The 21,564-nt window shown below is 33.2% G+C and overlaps 5 protein-coding genes across 6 annotated transcripts; 2 read left to right on the top strand and 3 right to left on the bottom strand.

Annotated features, from left to right (window-relative positions):
- The first annotated feature begins 1,162 nt into the window (after positions 1–1,162).
- Positions 1,163–18,893, top strand: LOC106126010 (lipase member H-A). Its single transcript, XM_013323451.1, has 8 exons — positions 1,163–1,390; positions 2,718–2,832; positions 3,107–3,249; positions 3,730–3,823; positions 3,981–4,132; positions 16,325–16,516; positions 17,697–17,865; positions 18,133–18,893. Exons 1-8 carry the CDS (start codon positions 1,330–1,332, stop codon positions 18,188–18,190), a joined length of 984 nt encoding a protein of 327 aa, XP_013178905.1. The 5' UTR covers positions 1,163–1,329; the 3' UTR covers positions 18,191–18,893.
- Positions 4,500–9,793, bottom strand: LOC106126004 (aldehyde dehydrogenase X, mitochondrial-like). Its single transcript, XM_013323439.1, has 11 exons — positions 9,677–9,793; positions 8,804–8,908; positions 7,592–7,859; positions 6,833–6,949; positions 6,458–6,645; positions 6,231–6,333; positions 5,827–6,008; positions 5,567–5,731; positions 5,217–5,374; positions 4,651–4,725; positions 4,500–4,580 (listed from the first exon to the last, which is right to left on the bottom strand). The coding sequence occupies exons 1-11, from the start codon at positions 9,704–9,706 to the stop codon at positions 4,505–4,507; spliced, it is 1,467 nt and encodes a 488-aa protein (XP_013178893.1). The 5' UTR covers positions 9,707–9,793; the 3' UTR covers positions 4,500–4,504.
- Positions 10,287–15,959, bottom strand: LOC106125995 (aldehyde dehydrogenase X, mitochondrial). 2 transcript variants are annotated; one of them, XM_013323416.1, is made up of 11 exons: positions 15,824–15,959; positions 13,786–13,890; positions 13,446–13,713; positions 13,146–13,262; positions 12,777–12,964; positions 12,287–12,389; positions 12,016–12,197; positions 11,538–11,702; positions 11,182–11,339; positions 10,734–10,808; positions 10,287–10,415 (listed from the first exon to the last, which is right to left on the bottom strand). In XM_013323416.1, exons 1-11 carry the CDS (start codon positions 15,884–15,886, stop codon positions 10,340–10,342), a joined length of 1,500 nt encoding a protein of 499 aa, XP_013178870.1. In that variant the 5' UTR covers positions 15,887–15,959; the 3' UTR covers positions 10,287–10,339. The 2 variants fall into 2 exon arrangements, with proteins under 2 accessions (XP_013178870.1, XP_013178878.1); XM_013323424.1 differs by lacking the exon at positions 15,824–15,959 and adding an exon at positions 15,153–15,307 and having other exon boundaries at positions 10,295–10,415.
- On the bottom strand, positions 18,328–19,847 carry LOC106126018 (uncharacterized). The gene is made up of 4 exons (XM_013323464.1): positions 19,655–19,847; positions 19,277–19,420; positions 18,888–19,019; positions 18,328–18,537 (listed from the first exon to the last, which is right to left on the bottom strand). Exons 1-4 carry the CDS (start codon positions 19,709–19,711, stop codon positions 18,349–18,351), a joined length of 522 nt encoding a protein of 173 aa, XP_013178918.1. The 5' UTR covers positions 19,712–19,847; the 3' UTR covers positions 18,328–18,348.
- Positions 19,848–20,258: 411 nt separating this feature from the next.
- LOC106124898 (uncharacterized) lies at positions 20,259–21,164 on the top strand. The gene is made up of 2 exons (XM_013321916.1): positions 20,259–20,687; positions 20,909–21,164. The coding sequence occupies exons 1-2, from the start codon at positions 20,409–20,411 to the stop codon at positions 21,113–21,115; spliced, it is 486 nt and encodes a 161-aa protein (XP_013177370.1). The 5' UTR covers positions 20,259–20,408; the 3' UTR covers positions 21,116–21,164.
- The last annotated feature ends 400 nt before the right edge of the window (positions 21,165–21,564 follow it).

The following is a 21,564-nucleotide window of genomic DNA, read 5'->3' on the forward strand; positions in this document are numbered from 1 at the left end:
ATTTTCAGCTATATGTTTGATAGAAACGAAACCCTATTATAGCATTTTATACAATTTAAAAGTTAAATTAAAATTGTAATACTACGAAGAGAAACAAACGAATATAATAATCTGCTATTTACGGCACCAAGGTTAAATAAAATTTAACCATAAAGCCATGAGTTAGGACAACGTCTTTCTCCTAGATGTCGCTGTTACAAATCAAAAATTTGCTTTTTTTAAATACATCACTAATCTCAATCTGGTTATCATGTCCCAAATAAAACAAGAGGCGATGAGATTCTTATGTATGTACACTGGAAAGGTATTTCGATATAGCGATTTAAGGTCTCATCATACTTATTTTTTGGTTAAGATAAGCATCGAACCCTGGACCAGCTTAGTAACTATTAAGTTATTAAAACCCTAAGGCTATAAGTACAACTTACTGCATACTTTTCTACTATTTCAACTAAAAGGACAATGGAGGTCGAAAATATGGTGGATATGAATAGATTTACTTAGATTTTCATTCTTTCTTTCTTTTAATTACAGAAAGTGTATGTAGAGATATTCACATAAATACTCAAGAGTAAAATACCTGTTTTGGCGCTAAAAAGCTCTTATCCAAAGTAATTGACAATACGATTAAAATTCCACGTTTTAGGAACTTAGAAATAACCATCTTTGTTACATAGAAATAGTTCTATTTCAACAAATCATTAACCATGGCAATTTAACATCGGAGTTTTCGATGTGCACTGACACGGTAACCTTGTATCATGAATTTGGTATTCGTAAGTAAATTTGCGCCAACGGGCCAAAGCCGAGCACTTCTAGGTTACAAACGTGATCGTGTTTTAGGATGCTCAACGTGAAAGTTTCGTTAGAAAATAAATCTTATGGGCATTTTAATGATAAAAATTAGGTATATGATATTATATCTTAATATTTCGACAGTAAAAAAGAATGCAACAGTTAAAATGCGAGTTTTTGCAAAAATATTTTCTTAAAGTATAACATTGTTATATCACTACTGTACTGGCACAAATGTTTAAGATTTATACAAAAACGATGTCTTTATAAAAAAAAAACTATTCTATGGAAAGTCACAGCATAGTAATAATACTCTCTCTGCTAAACTGCTCTGGGTTACTTTGACTCCGTGAGAATATTACCAGTTACCATTTCGACGCTGTAGATGTGGCCGTACGCCTTTCCAATTTAAATGTTACAATGTTCTTTAAAATAAAATTAATTCGTCTTCTGTGATATTAAATTATTCGGAATGAAAGTACGAAAAAAATATTAGAGTAACTGTTTGGGATTAGTGAGTGGTAAATTGTGAAAATGTGTTTATTTAAAAGTAGTTTATATGTTTTAATATTTCTTTTGGCTTGTGCCGAAATTAGTAAGTATTTTACTTAAATTTAATAACGACTTAATAATTGTTTTTTTTTATTAATATTAAAAAATAAATTGAGTTAGTTCCTGTACTATCGCAATACAATTCTGATTTTCACAATTTTTTTCGACAATCCAATACGTAAAATATTAGTCCATCATTTATTATTATTTAAAAAAAAAACTATTTTTATTTATTAATTAATAGGTTGTTTCCCTGATTAAGAGAATAACAATATAATTTTGTAAAAAAAAATACTAAACGTATACAATTTTAAATCTTTGCGCCAACTTTGAAAGAGAAATGCATTAATTTGAATCACCTCATCCATATTACAAAAACAAATCAATGGCTTGGCGCTTAATGTATTTTTAAAAACGTTTCAAAAGAGAACGTTGATTTTTTTTGCGATAATCTTACAATGACTGCAAACTGATTAATCATTTTACATTGTATCGTATTATGTTGCTTAAACACACGATGTCTTGATTATCTTTTTTGATATAAAAATTAGAAACTTTCACTTGTTTTTATTTTTCATTGTGATGTCGTAAATGCGAACTTAATCTTGTTTTTCTTAATGTAATACAAAACAAAAGTGAGAAAAGTCATTGACCATGTTTCTCATCTTACTTGTCCTTGGCAGAGAAAGCTGGTATGGGGCTATCGTTATTTGTTACGTTAACGCTTATCTATATAATAAAAATTGGAGTGTCTGTATGTAATATCAAAAGAAAATCACCATATCACGTCAAATGATGTACTATTATTTTTTTTCTGTCTATCCGAAATTCCGCGTTTGTTCTGGAAAATATCCGAAAGAGCAGCATCGATTTTAACGGGTCTTTAACTGGAAGGTTGGTTATGTATGTGGGAGTAGTTTTTATTTTTTATTATTTAGTTAAGCGAAAATAAAGTTGCAGACAACCGATAATAATTATAAAGTATAAATAAACATAATATATTATTTAAACGCTTAAAAATAAATTCATAAAACAAATGAGATTCACATACGTAATTTAACAAAATATCTAATATTGTACCATACCAATGAATGTGAAACTCGCTGTACTAAAGTAAATTATGTATTTTATCAACTAATTTCACGTATGTTGACTTTTTCCGCAATTCGCTTTTTATCGCAACAGACATCTTAGGTTTCGTCGTCGTCTGTTAGGTCATATTGGGTTATACTCATATATCTAATATCTATCAGGTTATGATGAAAGTCGATATGTGTTTTAACTGATATGTTAATAGACAGTTAATTCTAACTGTTGGATATAAGTTAACTACCATGGTACCGTAGCCAAAAAAGCCACTTTGTTTGCAGGCACTGATGTAGAAGGCAGTTTGATGTCTATGATGGACTTCAGATATTGGCGATGTGTTATGAAGCGAGAGATGAAATGTCCGGATAGCGAAGTAAACTTCTTCCTATTTACACCGTAAGTTTTTAAATATAATACCATATTCTGTAAATAATTTTCAACTTCCAATTTTAAGATAGCAATTCGTACTCATAAAATATTTAACTATTGGAGTATGATAGTCACTTGTTTCCAAAATATATAATTTTAAAATGAAACCTGCATTCACAGCATATTTTAGCAATATAATCTTTAGTAATCAACCACTGATCTTATGGCCGGTGATGGTCTAACTAGGTTAGATTATATTTTTGTAAAATCTAGTTAGAAAATTATTAGTATACCATGTCAGGGAGCGGCCTTACAAGCAGTGGGTTCACGTCGGCCACCGGGACCTCAGGGACTATGGCTGGAAATTGGCCAGGAAGAATGTTTTCATCATTCACGGATTTAACGGAACACACGCTAAGACGCCCATATCATTCTTACGAGACGGTAAAGATATTTTTAATCGATATTTTACATAGCGGGGTACCTCTTTAATATTATGGAGTGCTTTCCAATCACACAGTGTAGGATTGAATTTCCTTTTTATACCCAAATTATTAATATTGTTAAAACTACAACAAAACATTACGTTTCGCATTAAATAAATAAAATTTTGTAAAATAGACGATTATACTCCATACTCTTTACTCAATATTAAAATTTATTTTTGCCAGATCTATCGTTATCGTACATTAAAAATAATAATTTGTATCAGACTTTTTTACACTTTAGAAAGTGTAGCAAATTGTATCTTCCGACATAACTGTACCGTTACTATTTTTTCGCGGTTACATATTGAGCCTCTCGACGTTTTCGTCTCTCAATAAGAACAAAACAGACCACTAATTTCATGTTATAAAACACCAAAAAGTTTACATATTTATTTTTATCAAACAACCATTAATATTTATAATTAAAAAATTTCAGCATACCTTTCTCGCAAAGACTACAATGTGTTTATGGTGGACTGGTCAATGCTGTCGAGGTTCCCATGCTATATGTCAGCGCTTTCGAACATGAGGTAAAGTTATTTCACGTCTCAAAATACGATACACATTCGAAGAAAAAAAAACTGTTAGAAGTCAACCAATCCGTACTAAGCCAGCTTAGTTGATATGGCCTATTCTAAATTATATTAAGATCCATTTGTTATAAAATGTATCATATTTTCTTTGTAGGTTAGCAGCACAATGTACTGCTCAACTATACTCATTGTTGACGCAAGCCGGGGCTTTAGCGAAGATGACGACGTGCGTAGGACATTCCCTGGGCGCCCACGTCTGCGGCATGATGTCGGAGCACCTCACACAAAAACAGTACAAAATTGTAGGCAAGTATTCTTCGATTGTTTTTTTTTAATAACCCAGATATAAGGCTTCTTATAACAAAACTGACCTCTATACTTGAATTTTAATTAATAATGTATAATGTATTGAGAAACAAAACAGATTTTAGTAAAATATATATTTTATTAAAATATAAGTTTTTAAAAGTACTAGCTTATAGTGATTAGTTGCCAAGGAGTTGTGATATTACAATTTTTTCCAAGTTTTGGATGGTTACTTTTTAGTAGCCAAATCCTAATTTTCCTACATCTCCAGTAAAGTAACACAAAGATTAATAATTTTATTGTTACTTAAAAATGCGATATTAACGATCTATGAGAAAATTTCAATAAAATATCTCGACGGGGCATAGAAATTTATAAAAGTGGTCTTTTTGGAAGACTCATAGTAATTGTCTTGACCTCCAAATAATTGTTTATGCCTTCTTCTCCCCTAGAAAATAAAAACAAAATGATTAACAAACATTATTAAATTTAGACAGAGTATTAAAATTATAACTTACAATTCTCTGCCCATGCCAGAATCTTTGAAACCTCCGAAAGGAGTTTGGCTTGTGACGTGGTCGTATATGTTTATCCTAAAATGAAGGTAAAAAATAAATTGAACAAATAAGCAACAGAATATTTAAAACCAGAAGAGTGCGAATCGCATGACACCTCACTTTTCAAAACATGTAGAACCGTTTAGTTTGTATATTTCTAAACTTTATCAAAGCTTAAATTATGTTCCGAATTTTTTTCTTATTTCGGAAACGAGTTTCTTACTCGTAGCTAGTAAAGATTTGCTATTAATTCGTTTTCACTGTCATAAGAGACTTGAATCAATTTATATACCGGTTTAAAATACAACTCTTACTTTTTTTCATCAGACTAGCTAAGCATAGTTATGTTAAAGAGTTTTTTATAGGTTGCGCAGTTTGTATAAGCACAAGGTATGTTTATAAACTTATCAATTTGGATGTCAGAAGAAATCAATAGGAATGTCAATAGTCATAGATATAGATTATTACTTACAAAGCAGCGAAAGGTTGTTAATTGTTATTGATAAATTAATTTAAGGATTCTTTACCAAACGGAGCCGGCGCGCACGTGGCGGGCGAAGGCCATGGCAGTTGTAATGTCGTTGGTGATGACGCCGGCGCCGAGCCCATAGTTGGTGTCGTTGGCGCGGTCCACTGCCTCGTCAAACGTCTCGAACTTGAAAATGCTTTGCACTGGACCGAATATCTAGAGCGTAATAAGTTTCATTGTCATTTCATTTAATAGATAAACGATCACGCAAACACATGATTATCCAATAAATGAAGCGAGAAAAGGTGCCGCTGTGCTGTCCTTATACTTCGTCTAGTCCTGGACATCTTTTTCGCTGATTTCTAGAAGTCAATTAAGAATACAACTTAATATGTTAAGTTCTCTTACTTCTTCCCTAGCAATCTTCATGTCGTCCTGCACGTCAGCGAAGACCGTAGGCTGTACGTAGTAGCCGATGTCAGCGGCCCTGTCCCCGCCGGCGACGCAGCGCGCGCCGCTCTCCTTACCCGCCTTTATGTAGTCTAGTACCTTCGTGTACATTTCCTTATCGATCTGTACAAACAATAAGTACCATTATTTTATCAATCATTCCTCCGATATAAAAGCACTCGATACTTATAAACAGTCGTCTCGTATTATTTTCTGACCTGTGGTCCTTGCTGCACATCATCGAAGGGGTTGCCAACAGACCTCTTCTTGGCAATTTCTGCGGCCTTGGAAACGAACTGGTCGTAGATGCCGGCCTGCACGTAGGTGCGCGTGCCGGCGCAGCAGCACTGACCCGCGTTCTCAAACGCCGTTGCGTGCGCTATTTGCGCAGCCTTCTCCACTAAAATCAATTTAAATGGTATCAGTGTTTACTTTATTTATTAATAAATATCATCTAAGACTACAAATATCCACAGTACGCGGATGGAACGCCCTGAATATCGTGTCCTAACTTGATAATTATTCTTTGTTGACCATTTCTAACCTATAATACCTTGTCAAAAGATGTGTTACATCGTACGTTATTATTATTACTGCATATTTATCATGCCTGCGTACTTACCATCAGCATCGTTGAACACAACCAGTGGGCTCTTGCCGCCGAGTTCTAAGGTCACTCGCTTTAAGTTTGCAACCGAAGCAGCTCCCATTATCATTCTACCTACCTAAGATCATAAAATAATTAAATATTAAAAAAACTAAGATTAAGGAGTAAATCATAAAGTGTGAGTGAATAGAAAAGATTGAACTATTTCTACCGGGAATCCTGTATTGCAATTTTTTGCATACCTCAGTGGAGCCAGTAAAGGCAACTTTATCAACGTCGGGATGATGCGTTATCGCCGCACCAGCTGTGGGCCCGTATCCTGGCAGCACATTCACAACTCCTGGCGGAAAACCAGCTTCCTTGATCAACGCTGCCACTGCTAGAGCGGTGAGGGGCGTTTGTTCTGCTGGTTTTAACACTATAGTACAACCTGTAAGGGAATATTTCAGTTTTTAGGTAAACATATACTGTAATGTCAAATGTATGATTACCCTTTAAAGGTTCTTCCGAAATCGGATGGAAAATCTTACATGAAATGAGTATTTTATGTATGGCGATTATTTATATAGATTCTTTAGTATTCCTAATAAGATTTCACAGTTAAATAACGAACATACCTGCGGCTAGGGCTGGGGATATTTTCCACGACATCATAGGTATAGGATAGTTCCATGGTATGATCTGTCCGCACACGCCAACTGGTTCCTTGAGGGTCATTGATAGCACTTCGCCATCTGTAATTAAAAGGTGTTTTTAGTTTTATTCCACTTTCCTAAACCCGTCGACCAAAAGTTGGTGTAAGCTTAATCATTACAAGTGGTAAGTTACGTTTTAACCAGCAGGTATTTAAAATAATTATATTTTAGAATTCTTCCTTACAAATAGTACGGAATCACTAGTGTTTTCTAAATAATACATGTTTATGATTGGTCACAATCATATCATTAATTAATGTAATAACAATACTGAGAAATAATGAAACACTATTTTCCTAAATGATGATTTAATGATTTCACGCCATCAATAGAATGAAGTTACGTGATTATTGTGTTTGCATACTGCACGATACATAATAATACGTACATATATAGTGTTATCACGCTAAATTATTCTGGAGATAGCATGATTTGTTATTACTTATATAATTGTGCGATAAGAAAACTTGTTGTTTTAGAATACATTGTTAAAAACACATAGCTTTGTACTATGTTATATCCTTTAACCATATTAAGAACATTTACAAATGAGTATTTTAATATAATAGTGAAGTTTCTTTGTTATCCCAACCTTTTTACATACACGATTATTGATAGAATTAATTAAACAACATATATCGTAAAACAAATATTAAAACGAATATTAGAAAGACACTATACCTGCCGGAATTGTGTTTCCTAAAATCTTATCAGCTTTCCCTGCGTAGTATCTGAGTACGCTGGCCGCGAAGTATACTTCGCCTTCTGCCACTTTCACGGGCTTCCCGCAATCCAGTGTTTCGAGCTCCGCCAAGTATCTCGCTTGCGACTCCATTAGATCGGCAAGTTTTAACATAAGAATTCCTCGCTGCGACGCGTCCATGGTACGCCATTCTGAATATCGGTGGAACGCTTTTTTAGCTGCCGCTACCGCTAAATCGACGTCAGCCTGCGTTTATATTGAAAACTGTGTAAATGTTATATTCATTAGTTAGAAGACAGTGTCTGATTGTATGATCATAGTAGATTTAGAGACATCTACTACGCATTACTAATATTGTCCTAAGTTTTTTTTTGTTATATTTTTAACAGGGATGAACACCTTTTAAGTTTTTTCGCTTGAAGAACTACAAAGCAATTAGGACTCAAAGTGGGGCTTAAAACTGAGTAATTTCTGCACATCCATACCAAAAAGGTATAATCTTTGTAACTTTTAACTTTCATGGCATAAGTTTTCACAATTCCGTAAGAAATAGGAGAATAAGAATACCTTAAATCAGGCCTAAACAAATCAAATACTTAGGATTTTAGAGAGTGTTATTTGCGTTAACGATTTATAGAATTATTTATTGCTAGTGTTATTATGATGATGAAGTGTGTATCTAGTAACTCGTGTTAAATTTAAAGGCGCACGATGGATACTAATAATGCAAATAGGCATGATCTTATTCTAAAGTTTCTTAAAGCGAACGACAGTATTGGGCTGTTGAGAAGTTGGCGTTGAATTGGATAAATATTGACATTAGTAGTGATAGCCTGCAGGGTCGCCGATGAAACTTTTTAATTTATCGCACTAATAATTCTGCCGACGGCAAATTCCACGTGTAATAATATTAAATTCGATAGATAAATTGCCACATTATTTCGAAGAGTAAGGTTAGCCGATGTATAAACAAGTGCGAATGCTATAATCTGAGAAGTGAAAATAATGGTGCTTCCATTTCTTAGTGAATATTTTGTTACTAGTACACCACACCTATTTAATCTTTCTTCATGATCGTAGGAGTTAATTGCATATTTGTATTGTGTGAGCTTTTTGTTATTTTAGTATGTCTAAAAATTTGTAAATAAACGTAAATTTATATTTTGTACCAAAAAAAAATCTGTACCTACCTTATCGGCTTCAGCGACTTGAATGATGACGGTTTCATTTTGAGGGTTTATTGTTGGGAATGTCTTCTTACTTACGGCGTCCACCCACTCATTGTTGATAAACAACTGAAGGATGACAAACGTTAGATAAGATAGATTTTAAAACCAAACATCAAGATAAGATATAATAAAAGTGAATTTTAAGTGCAGTGTAAAATCTTTTATTCACATTGATATTTTATATGTAAGAGATGTACTAAATAAAGACGAAAATTGCTTCAAACGTTTTAATGTGTAGGTATATTACAAAACCTTATGCTCACAGGCCAATTTAAGACAAATATTTGCGTAATGATCTTAAAAGATTTCGAATAAAGAAAATCATACGGTTTTATTTCTTAAACATAAAGATGCAGTTCCTAAAAGCAAGTATATGTAGGTGATATGAATTCAATGCGTTAACAATATAACATACACTTGACTGTAGAGAGTAGGTAAGTACGTATATCCCGTATTTTCAATGAATACTATTAAACAAATCGCTTATCGCTTATTTGGCAATTATTAAGAACTATTTTTGTTGATCACAGAACACGTCTAACAACTTTTAAAAGAACATGATAATAATAATCTAATATTTTTCTACAGCGATGTGGGTAAATAGATAGAAAATTGCATCAAAATGTGTTTCATAAATTATTTTCACATAATTCATATAGAAAACGGTCCATAAAGCCTCTTCCAATATCTACTTTATTTGGTCATTGCTATCACGTAGATTGTGCTTATACTTTTCGGTAATTTATTTGCCAATTTTTACAGCAACACTAACAAATACACTTATTTTATATATCAAACTGTTTGTGTTTAGCAAATATAATAAGATTCACGTACCTTAGTGTACTTTACGTCCACTTTAACCATATTTGAAATAAATCTAAAAATTTTGTAACAATAACTATAGCAACTGTTGTTATAACAACACCGGCCGGCAGACTAGTGAAATCTGAGTCTGACACATTTTGAAGATAACTAAATATACCGTGTTGCGCATCGGTACGCGCAAGTTGCCATATGTAACGAAATTTACCGTAATTGTGGCTAAAAATATGATTTTATTGGCATTATAATTTTTTTCTTTTAATACTTTTTGTTTATAATTTAAGTTTTTGTATTTATTAATTGCATAATCTTCTATACGTATTAATAAAATTGGAGTATCTGTATGTAATGTCGAAAAAAATCATATTTCGAACACATGATCTGTGGTAAGGTAATCAACGGAACGGAAAATATCTGATGCAGGCGGGCTAATATAAGCTTAATTTTTGTTATGTAATGTTCTGAGCTGTCGAAGTCGTGAGCTATCGCTAGCTAATATATAAAATTCATACGTTTAAATACTAATAATTAAGATGTTTCAGTTGAAGATATGGTAGGATGGAAGGTATGTTTATTAGGATATGAGAAAAAAAACCACTGTATTTGGTTAAAAAGTAAAATATATTTGAATCAAAACAAAAAGTTTATTCAATAAAATAACATCATATTGTGATTTTACAAGAAAGGTTTCTTAGGCACGTTCATAGTAACAGTCTTGTTCTCCAAGTATTGCAGAATGCCATCCTCACCCCTGAAAGCATTACAATATTCACGGTTAGCGATACTTATCCAGTTATGACATTTCTAAATGCCTTTGATGTAACTCAGGTCATAATCTTTGATGTATTTTTCGGTTAACATTTTATCGAATAAAATATAATTTAAGACAAGATAAATATTGTTTTAACATTTTTACGTTTAGAACACTATAAAGGGTTTTATTAAGTAAAGGTTTAAGTTTTAAAGACAAAGGCGGTGAAGTTTAATAAAGGATAGATCTGCTTATTACATATTACATAGTGTGCAAAATAGCATTTTTTGTCCTATTAGGTTTTTAAAATAAACTTACAGTTCACGGCCAATGCCAGATTCTCTGAATCCACCGAAGGGAGTTTGCGGCGCCACGTGTTCATATGTGTTTATCCTGGAAGGAAAATTTAAACAATGTTATATTTAATAATCTTTAGAGTTACACGTTTTTGGAGTTCTTTTGGTATAGTAAATGCCTGAAAATATCGTCGTCAGTGACCACCTTAACATTAAGGATTCTGTTCCTCGTTTACCCTCTTACTTATCGCTATAGATTCCTCATCTCACTTAAGGTCATAAGTTGCAAATCAAGTGTTTTGAGTTACAACATGGGTGACTTTCGGAAGAACTTAGTCACTGGTAACCCTGAAAACTTCTAGGCGATCCTCGCTCCCGTCAAAAAACTGTCATAAGATCCTTGTAGGATTATAGCTATGCTTACCGCATTGAAAATAATAGAGTTAACGTTTTAACTGTGTAATACTTACCAAACACTACCAGCACGAACATGTTTAGCGAAGGCCATGGCTGTGGTGAAGTCTTTTGTGATCACACCAGCTCCAAGTCCGTAGTTGGAGTCATTGGCACGGTCCACCACCTCTTCAAATGTCTCGAACTTCAGGATGCTCTGAACTGGACCGAAGATCTAGCGAACATAAAATTACTTACGTTTTTAACTCCTCAAAAGCCTTACTAGGTTCCCAAGCGGTATTGTCGGAAATTGCAAGCCATTTTTTTTTTACTTTTTACAGTTTCTTTTAAAGATTAACACAATGCCAATAGAGACGCTACAAACAAGGAGCATTTAACCTTGCAGTGTAATGTTCTGAATCCGCTCACTTACTTCTTCCCTGGCAATCTTCATGTCGTCCTTAACGTCAGCAAAAACAGTGGGTTCGATGAAGAACCCGACGTTCCCTTGCCGGTTGCCTCCCGCGATGCACCGGGCACCGCATTTCTTGCCCACTTCAATGTAGCCCATTACTTTGTTAAACATGTCCGAGTCGATCTAATGCAGACATGATTAGAATTAATACATAGTTATTATTATAGTTCCTAAATTATAAAAGAAAAATAAATTAAAATCATTAAATACGTAAGTAACTTTAGATTTAATATGTATAAAATCAAATAGGTAAGACAAAATTTATGTAATGTTAATTTTTAACAAACGACCATATTCATGCAAATGGTATCACGTAAGCGTATATATGTTAGCAAGTGAACTACACATCTTCGATTTCAACTGACAGTTCGTGGCGTATTTTGAATACAAAATATGCATACTGTAGGATTCTTTAATTATTTTAATGTATAGTTACTTGTGGTCCTTGCTGCACGTCTTCGTACGGGTTGCCGACAGTTCTGTTCTTTGCTATCTCCGCTGCTTTTGCAATGAACTTATCGTAGATGCCAGACTGTACGTAAGTCCTCGTACCCGCAACACAGCATTGTCCGGCGTTAGCAAACGCTGCGCGGTGGGCAATTTGAGCAGCAGTCTCCACTGTTGTATAATAATAATTAATAATTAACTTAATTATTATTTTAATATTTTTAATTTACATTTGAATTCAGATTGTTGAGTGTACCAACCGTCAGCGTCGTTGAAAACGACTAAAGGACTCTTTCCACCGAGCTCAAGAGTTATTCTCTTCAAATTTGTTGCTGCAGCATTATTCATTATGATGCGTCCGACCTTTAAAAATGAAACAATGTTTATAATAGTTTCTTATCTTTATATTTTTCTTAAATTGTGTACTATATTATTTCATATGTGCGCTTACACGATTATATTAATCGTCACTGTACACTAAATACGAATATTACAACTGTAAAGAATGTACTGTAACTATTGAATATCGCGTTACGATTTTTACCGTGGTATTCATCATAATAACACGTGTCCGAGTTATATGGTTTTCCTTTGTGTTTTCAAAGAGAATAAGAGAGATGACGATATGTTTTACGTATTATTATGCAATGAAATTTATGGTTACGAGCTGATGACCAAGGACGACGTTGGTAAATCGGTAGAACAAGGCGTATAAATTTAACAACATACTACTGTTGCTATGAGTCATACCTCAGTAGACCCCGTAAAGGCAATTTTGTCAACACGAGGGTGGTTCGTTAAAGCAGCCCCAGCGGTGGGTCCGTACCCAGGGATGACGTTGACGACGCCGGGGGGGAAGCCCACTTCTTTGATGAGTGCCGCCACGGCTAGAGCCGTGAGTGGTGTTTGCTCAGCTGGCTTCACAATCACCGTGCAACCTTTAACAAAAACAAGAAAAAGATCATCAAAGAGGTTTAATATGAGCCAAAATGTTGGTTTGTTAAAAACATTTATGACCTATAATAACAACGATTAATGTTATGATTTTTTTGTCTTGTTATAAAATATTATTATTAGTCTTTCTTAATACAATATTTGTTACGGTATAAGTAAACAAACCTGCTGCTAAAGCTGGTGCGATCTTCCATACGAACATGGGAATGGGGTAGTTCCATGGTAAAATCTGACCGCACACTCCCACTGGCTCTTTTAGTGTAAAAGTCACAACTTCGCCGTCTAGAACATACAACTTTTTATGAGATATGAGACAACGAATCACAATTATGACAAAGTAGAAACCAATTTATTTGATTTTAAGAGCGTACAAAGTTTGATAAAACAATATCTTATCTTGTTTTGTAAAAACAATAAAATCACTCTTAAAGATAAACAGAATTATACTCTTTTCAGTAAACATACCGGCAGGGATAGTGTTCCCCAAGATCTTGTCAGCTTTTCCTGCATAATATCTGATGATGTTCGCAGACCATAGCACCTCTCCTTCAGCTTGCTTGACCGGTTTCCCGCAATCCAAAGTCTCTAATTCAGCCAAGTACTTGAAGTTACTATCGAGCAGGTCAGCCAGTTTGAGAAGCAAACGGCCTCTTTGTGAGGCGTCCATTGTGCGCCATTCTGAGTATCGGTGGAATGCTTTGGTAGCCGCTTCTACTGCCAAATCTACATCAGCCTGAAAAATAATTTTGTTCAATTTACTTTATAATCTTTTTTTTTACTTTTTTTCTGCTGGTGTACACATTACCTTATCACCCTCAGCAACTTGAGCGATGACGGTCTCGTCCTGTGGGTTAATAGTTGGGAATGTTTTCTTGCTCACTGCATCCACCCATTCGTTGTTAATAAACAACTGAAACAATAATACTTATAACATATCAAGAAAAGTCACTTTCTTTTTAATATGTCTGTCGCCCGTAACTCCGTCCGCGCAAAATTTAAAAAAAAATTATTAGTACCCTATGTGCTATGTACTGACTGTGTTCTATATCTATGCCAAATTTCAGCAAGATCCATGGAGCCGTTCTGGAGAAACCTTCAAAAAATATCCATCCATCCATTCATTCGTCCATCCATCTAAACATTCGCATTTATAATATTAGTAAGATTAAATTATTCAAATTATTATTATTATATATCAGATTAGTAAGATTGTTGTAAAAGTTTGTAAATAATTTTCCTGAGTATAGAGATGTCAGGATTATTAGTTTTTAAATTAAATCTTGGTATTTTATCAACCAAGAGTATTATTTCCTCGTTGTAATGTTCACAAACGATACTATCGGCACAGCATAACCTTTATAGCGTTTACAGCGGAACAATACACAATTTGCGATTGTAGAACTATAATAAGTATTCTTGTACACATTGCCGTTTGTTGGGACTAAACGATTGAACGATCTAGTTACTAATTCCAGTGAATAGGACAGTTTCCGAGAGTACATATATGTCAAACGCTTTACTAAACAAAATTGTAATATACTTTTATACGATTTGTTTTTGCCGCTCCCTTTAAAATAAATGAATAAAAAACTTTAAAAATTTGCATTCAAAATAATACTGTTGGATAATCATGCAATGATTAAATAGTTTTAGGCGTAAGTATGTGGCCAAATAGATACGGTGACATTCGTGACCATGAACCCGATAAATTTTTCCGCAATATATTACGATACTTATGTCATCAAAGTGTATTCACGCTTAGATTATTTTGCGATGGAGAATTATAGGTACAATACGTATACGTATCCCTCTAAGTAAATATTTACTGATACGGTTATTAAATAAAACATGATTGCTAATTTGTATTGGTCAGTTTAGTCCTTTAACAAGTTTTATAATTATTTAAGTAAAATATTCTTGTTTTAATATTTTTGAATTGCAAATATGTATGATAATGTGTCCGTATCACTTTTATAGTTTTTGCTAGTTTATTAAATTCAAATAAATAAGTATAAATTAATAATTTTAAATAGTTGGTTTTCAAAAAACATTTCTTTGATTTTTTTTGTTTTTGTTTTTTTTTTTTTATGATAAATTCACTGGTAATATTTTGTAAATAGTTACTTGCATTACTTTTTTGTACAGGAAAATAATTATCAATTAAAATAATACCTTGGTGTATTTGATGTCCACTTTCACCATTTTTATTCGAGTATTATGGACGCGTGTTCACAGCGACGAGAATCAATTCAAAGTGACGCTATTCTATACTAAAATGTTATGTATGAATAGATTGTGTTCAGTATACGTTGTTCGCAGGGGCAACCGGCAAGTCTGGTCAGCGACATCCGATCTATTTATGGCCGCATGTTTATTTCAATGAGCCGGGAATATATTGACAATATTCAACGTACCGTGTTTATCATAGCTTATCTAACTATGAGCACAAATGCCGGTTGACATTGCTTACAAAACCAACGTGTAAAAGATCGACTAAGTGATCTCACTAGTCGTGACTACGGGTTCTCCAAAATTGTAGCGAAAATTCACGTACTTTAATCTCACAATTGACAATGTTTTTAAACTGATATAAAAACGACTAAACACTCACGTATATTCGTCCGGTGGCGGCACCGACTAGTTTCTAGCCCATCGGGGGCCCTTCATCATGGTGAGTGGTACTGGTGGTGCCGCCACCGGACGAATATACGTGAGTGTTTAGCCGTTTTTATATCAGTTTATTATAATGTCTAACTAAAGTATGAATAATTTAATGACAATATTTTTGTTTTATTTAAAATATAGTAATTCATATAAAATAGATTCAATTTGAAATTACATACCTTGGTATATTTAATCGCAACCTTCACCATTTTTAATCCTTTAACTTGGACACTGATACACATACAGTTTCGAGAACTAATGAAAGTTTTTATTGTGAACTAAAATTTTAGTATTAATAATTGTCAATGTTTACTATCACTAATTCGCACTGGCGTTTCTAATTAGTGACATCCGATCTTTATATATGATTAGATATCCTTATCTTTAACACTTGTGATCTAGACGTAAGTTAGTACCTCTATCATTAGTTGATTATAATTTGTGCAATATTTGTTTTGCCAATCGGCTTCGTCTTCCGATCTGGCATGATTAACAATCTACATTAATTAAAAAGAAGTGTAAGTTGCTGTTATCTAAAGGTATTAGAATGAAATTCGACTGTCGAAAGACACTTAACACCCCAACTGACCACCCATCTTATTCTCCCTGAAACACAGAGATTATAATATGTTTTGAACAGAGGTTTTTTTGAACAGGATTTGACCATTGTTGTATCCTAGGTCTGGATCCAGCTCGACCGTTAGTAAGTGAGTTCGGCTCCCGACGGTTCCGTTTGACCCGGGAGGACGCGCACGTGGTACATGTGCTGCATACCAACGCCGGCTTCTTAGGGGAGAGTGGCCCCATAGGACACGCAGACTTCTGCATTAATGGTGGACAAAGACAGCCCGGGTGCAAGGGACATCTTATGCGTAAGTATTTAAGATAACTCTCACAAGAAATTAATTAATAATGAAAATGAGTTAACTATCAAATGTAAGCTTAAGTACATGAAATCTAAAATTGAATTGATCTTTATCATTGATAAAATCCTTTTCGTGCAAAAAAGTAGTGTTTTATCCAGTTTGAATCTTGGGTTCGCAAGCTCGTTTATCAGGCCTATAATATGGTTATATATTCAATAATTTTAAGTAAGATATTTATGATAACGTTCTTTTTATAAAGAATAATTTCCTTTTAAGTAAAAATTTGAGTCACAGCTACCAACATTTCTTAGATTGAGAAAATAAACGCTTTAACAGTTTAAATTGAACCAATAGAGTTCAATTTAAACGTTCAATGTCTCTGTAGACTAAACAACTAAGCGGACCAAGTGAACTAAGATCTCTGCAGTCTATTATATCGATAAAATACTGAGTGATAAAAAAATATTGCGTCTCCTTAACACAATTGAAGTCTCCAAAGATGAACATTCTGGTAAATAACCTGAAGGGTTATATAGAAACAAACTTTTTATTTTATATTGTTTATTTTAAATGTAATAGCGTTATATAACGGATACCAATAAAGTGATAACTTATAATTTATAATTGTTTAATAACCATATTTTCATTTACCTTATCTTTGACTTTTTACTTATTCTTCTTACTTCTTACTAATATTATAAATGCGAATGTTCGGAACGATGGATGTTTTTTTGAAGGCATCTCCGGAACGGCCTAATATATCTTGATGAAATTTGGCACAGATGTAGAACATAGTCTGGAAGAACACATAGGCTACGCACTAAGATTTTTTTAATTCCGCGCGGACGGAGTCGCGGGCGCCAGCTAGTGTACTACAAATGTTTGTTTCGCAAAACAGTAATAATTTTAATTAATGTAATCAAAACAATTATCATTGACATTATCTTTAGAAAAACATTGAAATATCGTTGAAAGAAAGATTTATATTATCAAATTAATTACTTCCAATGTGCTTTAAAATATTTTTTTTATGTGTTTGAGTAGGGATCTTTATGTGTGTTAATATTTCATATGAGTCACAACGATTTCTTTTGGGTTACTGCACTGAAAATTAAAGGCAGCAACTTATAAAAATATTCATGATTTGCAAATGGAAAGTGTATATAGTAATTTGTGTGTAATGCAGGTATATCTCGATGCAGTCATTTCATGAGTTCGTGTTACTTCGCGGCGAGTGTGCGTCGTCGTCTCCACATAGATGCCATCCCCTGCGATAGTACATGTCCCAAACAAGGACGCTGGGGACTTCGGATGGACAGGAAACCGGTGTTATTAGGCAACGATATTCCTGACACGTATGTAAACACAAAACATCTCTTTATAATCACATTCGTTCAGTATCTTTTCAACTCCTCCTAATGATATTTTGTGAGAAATTTTACACGATTTGTAATTTGCACAATTCGATAGGCGAAGATCACAGATTTATACCTAATGGCGCATTCAAGAAGAGCTAACTGCTTTTATACCAAAAAGAAAGGAAAAGATGTTGGAAAAGGGATGCATGTAATTCGTACGGCTGTTACCCAGTGGAATTTAATTATTTTGTGTTTCCGTTTCAGAGCTCGGGGGATGTATTGTGCGCAAGTCGACAATGAAGAGAATTGTCCTTTCGATTAATCAAGACCTGTAAATTCGTAATGATAGTACAAATATGATACAATTATAAAAATAATTTTGTTAGGGATTTACTTAATTTATGTTCTTGTTCTTAGAGAAAACAATATTTTATTTTAATGTTGTCGTTTTTATTTTTAGTTTTAAATTATGTGAATATTTCATGATATACCAAGATTTGTGTGCGATGTTGTGTTTCTCGGTGTAAACGTAACTGATACAACGGTGCAGGAGAAGTTGCAATCGTCGCTGTAGAAAACAGATTTGAAGGTCATGTCGCCGTACAGAAACATACCACCGTAATACTTCTGAGCAACTTTCTCTAGATCAATGTTAAAAGCATAGTGGCCCTGTATAAAAAACAGAATTTGGTTTGAAATATAACAATTATTAATATCTGTCACAATCGCTTATAAATTTGCTTCCTTATAATCGGAACATGGCTAGTCGGATTATAAATTAATAAAGTTCACAATCGTTCAGTGACATTGTATAGTTTCTTAAGTTATTCATAGTATAATTGTTTCGTTTGATGAGATCCAAAATTTTGTGTTCATGATAGCAGACCGGGAACTTTCATCTTTTGCAATTTTAAAAAATATTTATATAAATAGCCTACAGTAATGCTGCGTGCATCAGCTATATATTCTAGTGAAAATAAATAAGAAAGACTTCTGATAATGAAAAATTAGATAATTACTTTTATAAAAATGCAATCTTTCGTTACATTCAGTATCGACTGAAACAAGGGGCCCATGAACAAATGGTCACAAGGTTTCTTCATTTGCAGCCTCACTAGCTGCTTGCCATTCGCGCTCGCTACAATTTTACCCTGAAATTATATTGTTTTAAAAGTAACCAAATTAATATACAGTTATTATGTTACTAAGCTACTCACGGTCATTATTTGAAAGTTATGTAAGGGAATATCTTGTAGATTTAGTATGAACAATTGCTTTGTTTTTTGTAAACATATTATCTTGAACTTTTATTAAGCCAAAAATTGAATTTATCATGGTAGAAGCTGGCATGAACACGAACAGCTTATAATGTTAGAAACATCAACACTTTATCAAAGACTTATCTCACCCTATTTGGTATGACGTTTTCCTTAATATCAATATCGTAGAATAAGTTGACGCCATTTTCCATCCTTGCTGTTATTATACTACAGTCTCTACGCTTTGGACCCTTACATGTATCTAGATCAGTAACTTTTAATGTAAACAAACCCTGGAAAAATTTACGTATTAATATTTTAATTTATTTTTCGTTACCAAGATTTGAAGTCTAATAACGGTGTTTTATTTTGCGGGTACGTGTTAAGTTAACAATCGTGTCCTAGAATGCTAGGAAATAGCTTAATGAGCTGCATCCAAAAACTCTTAATTCAGTTCATTCGATATGCAATGTACCTTAAATTTACAATTTGTCTAGGCAAATTACAAAAGGGCGGTATTGACTTACATAATTTTCGGCGGCCACGTTCACACAGAGTAGACCGTATAATATAAATTTATACATTGTTAAGTAGTTCACAATAAAACAAGATAAAACATACAACAATATTGAGTAGCAATAAATTTGTATCAAGTATATAGCTATTTAACTTTATCTGATCAATCTGATATGATTCTAATGTATAACTGGTCATATAAAATTGCTTTTAGTTTAAAAACTGATTCATTATAATAATTAGTTTTATCGTTTACTAGCAGTAGTCCCCGACTACGTCGAGCGGGATTAAAATATCTAGTATAGATCTATGCCAAATGAGAATAGTGTAGCTTTTCGACAGTGAAACTACTGAATTGTTTTTTTTAAATCGATACAGTAGTTTCGTAGCCTATTCAATCTAAACAAAATCTTTATAAAATTAGTGTAGATAATGTATCGTGCTTTTTTATTTTTCCATAACCATTTTAAACATCAGAATTCGAATGAATTTTGAATTTTGATATCGCTATTCGTTTAAGTGACCTCTCTATCAAAAAATTATAATTAAATCTCTTTAGCTAAAATAAAATAAGGAAATATCATATAATGAACGGAGATAATTTTGTCAAAGTCTTCATGACATATAAAATGACAAAGACAGAAGAAATCTTTTTGATAAACGATTTACATTAGAAGATTAAAAAAATGTGTAATATAGTTATAGAGAATATTACAACCATTACAGATTTGCATTTTAGAAGGCATCAAATATAAACTGAATACAATGATTCAAATGAATGTTAAAAATATTAGTATAATTTTTAAATTTTTGAGCCTGGGTGTTGTGATAATGGCTGCTGTATTCTGGACCGGTGCGGAAGTGGAGACAAGGTCGAAGGATAATGATGAGCAGACGATGATCGGTGGTGCCATCTGGACCCAAATCGTACTTACTATCGGTCTTATTATATCAACGGTGGTAGATGATCATATACAACCTTTTGTTGAAGGTTACTTTTTATTTACCGCAATGCTACTACTTATTGTGACAGGACTAATATTGGTTAGTTATAAAATTATAATGTCTGTATTTTCTACCAATGTAAAGATTTACTATCATCTTTAACAAGTAAAAGATTTAACATACTTATGTAAAAAGTAGTCCTGTTCAGCAAACATATTTTGAATGCACAAAACTTTTAAGAGTAGCAAAATCTTCAAACGATTAGCAGAGTTCGTGTTTTCGAGTTTGAGTTTTATAGCTGAGTAAATTTTTAATTTTAGATCAAAATAGAATTTAAGAAAATGCGTAGACGACAACAAATACCAAGTGCGGATCAAGTCATTAGTACAGAAAGAAGCAGCTCCCATCATGTACGGCCAAACACTGTCGATAGGACTTATCTCGCAATCGGAGCCTTATGTCTCTTGTCCGGTGTTTTTACACTTGTCGACTTTATATTCTTGAGTTTATCGTATACTTTATTTTAAATCTGTTTACGTGATTTTATAAAATAATGTAATATATCTAATTTATATTTAAATATACGTATTTGATGAGCTAATTTATTATTTTCTTGATAAGTTTAATACGACACTATAACCATGTTTGCAACACGTGGTTGGAAATTAGACTCATATTACTATACAATTGTATACGGCAATGTTTAAATCGTCGTTAATAATATTTATTAAAGTTACGTTCAATGTACCCTTAGTTCATATAATAAATTTTAAACATACACTAATGTTTATTCAACAAAATGTACACTTGGACGAAAGCAGCTATCGGCACACAGTCAGCTATAACAAAGACAGGCGATAAAATAGAAAATTTAAATTTTATTATCTGCATGCGTCTATATACAAGTTCTAGAGCCGTGTCTCTTTTTTATTATCAACTAGCTGTCGCCCGCGACTCAATCATCGCGGAATTAAAA

The sequence above is a fragment of the Papilio xuthus genome, unplaced genomic scaffold (genome assembly GCF_000836235.2).
Source record: "Papilio xuthus unplaced genomic scaffold, Pxut_1.1 DF828952.1, whole genome shotgun sequence".
NCBI classification, from domain to species: Eukaryota; Metazoa; Arthropoda; class Insecta; order Lepidoptera; family Papilionidae; genus Papilio; species Papilio xuthus.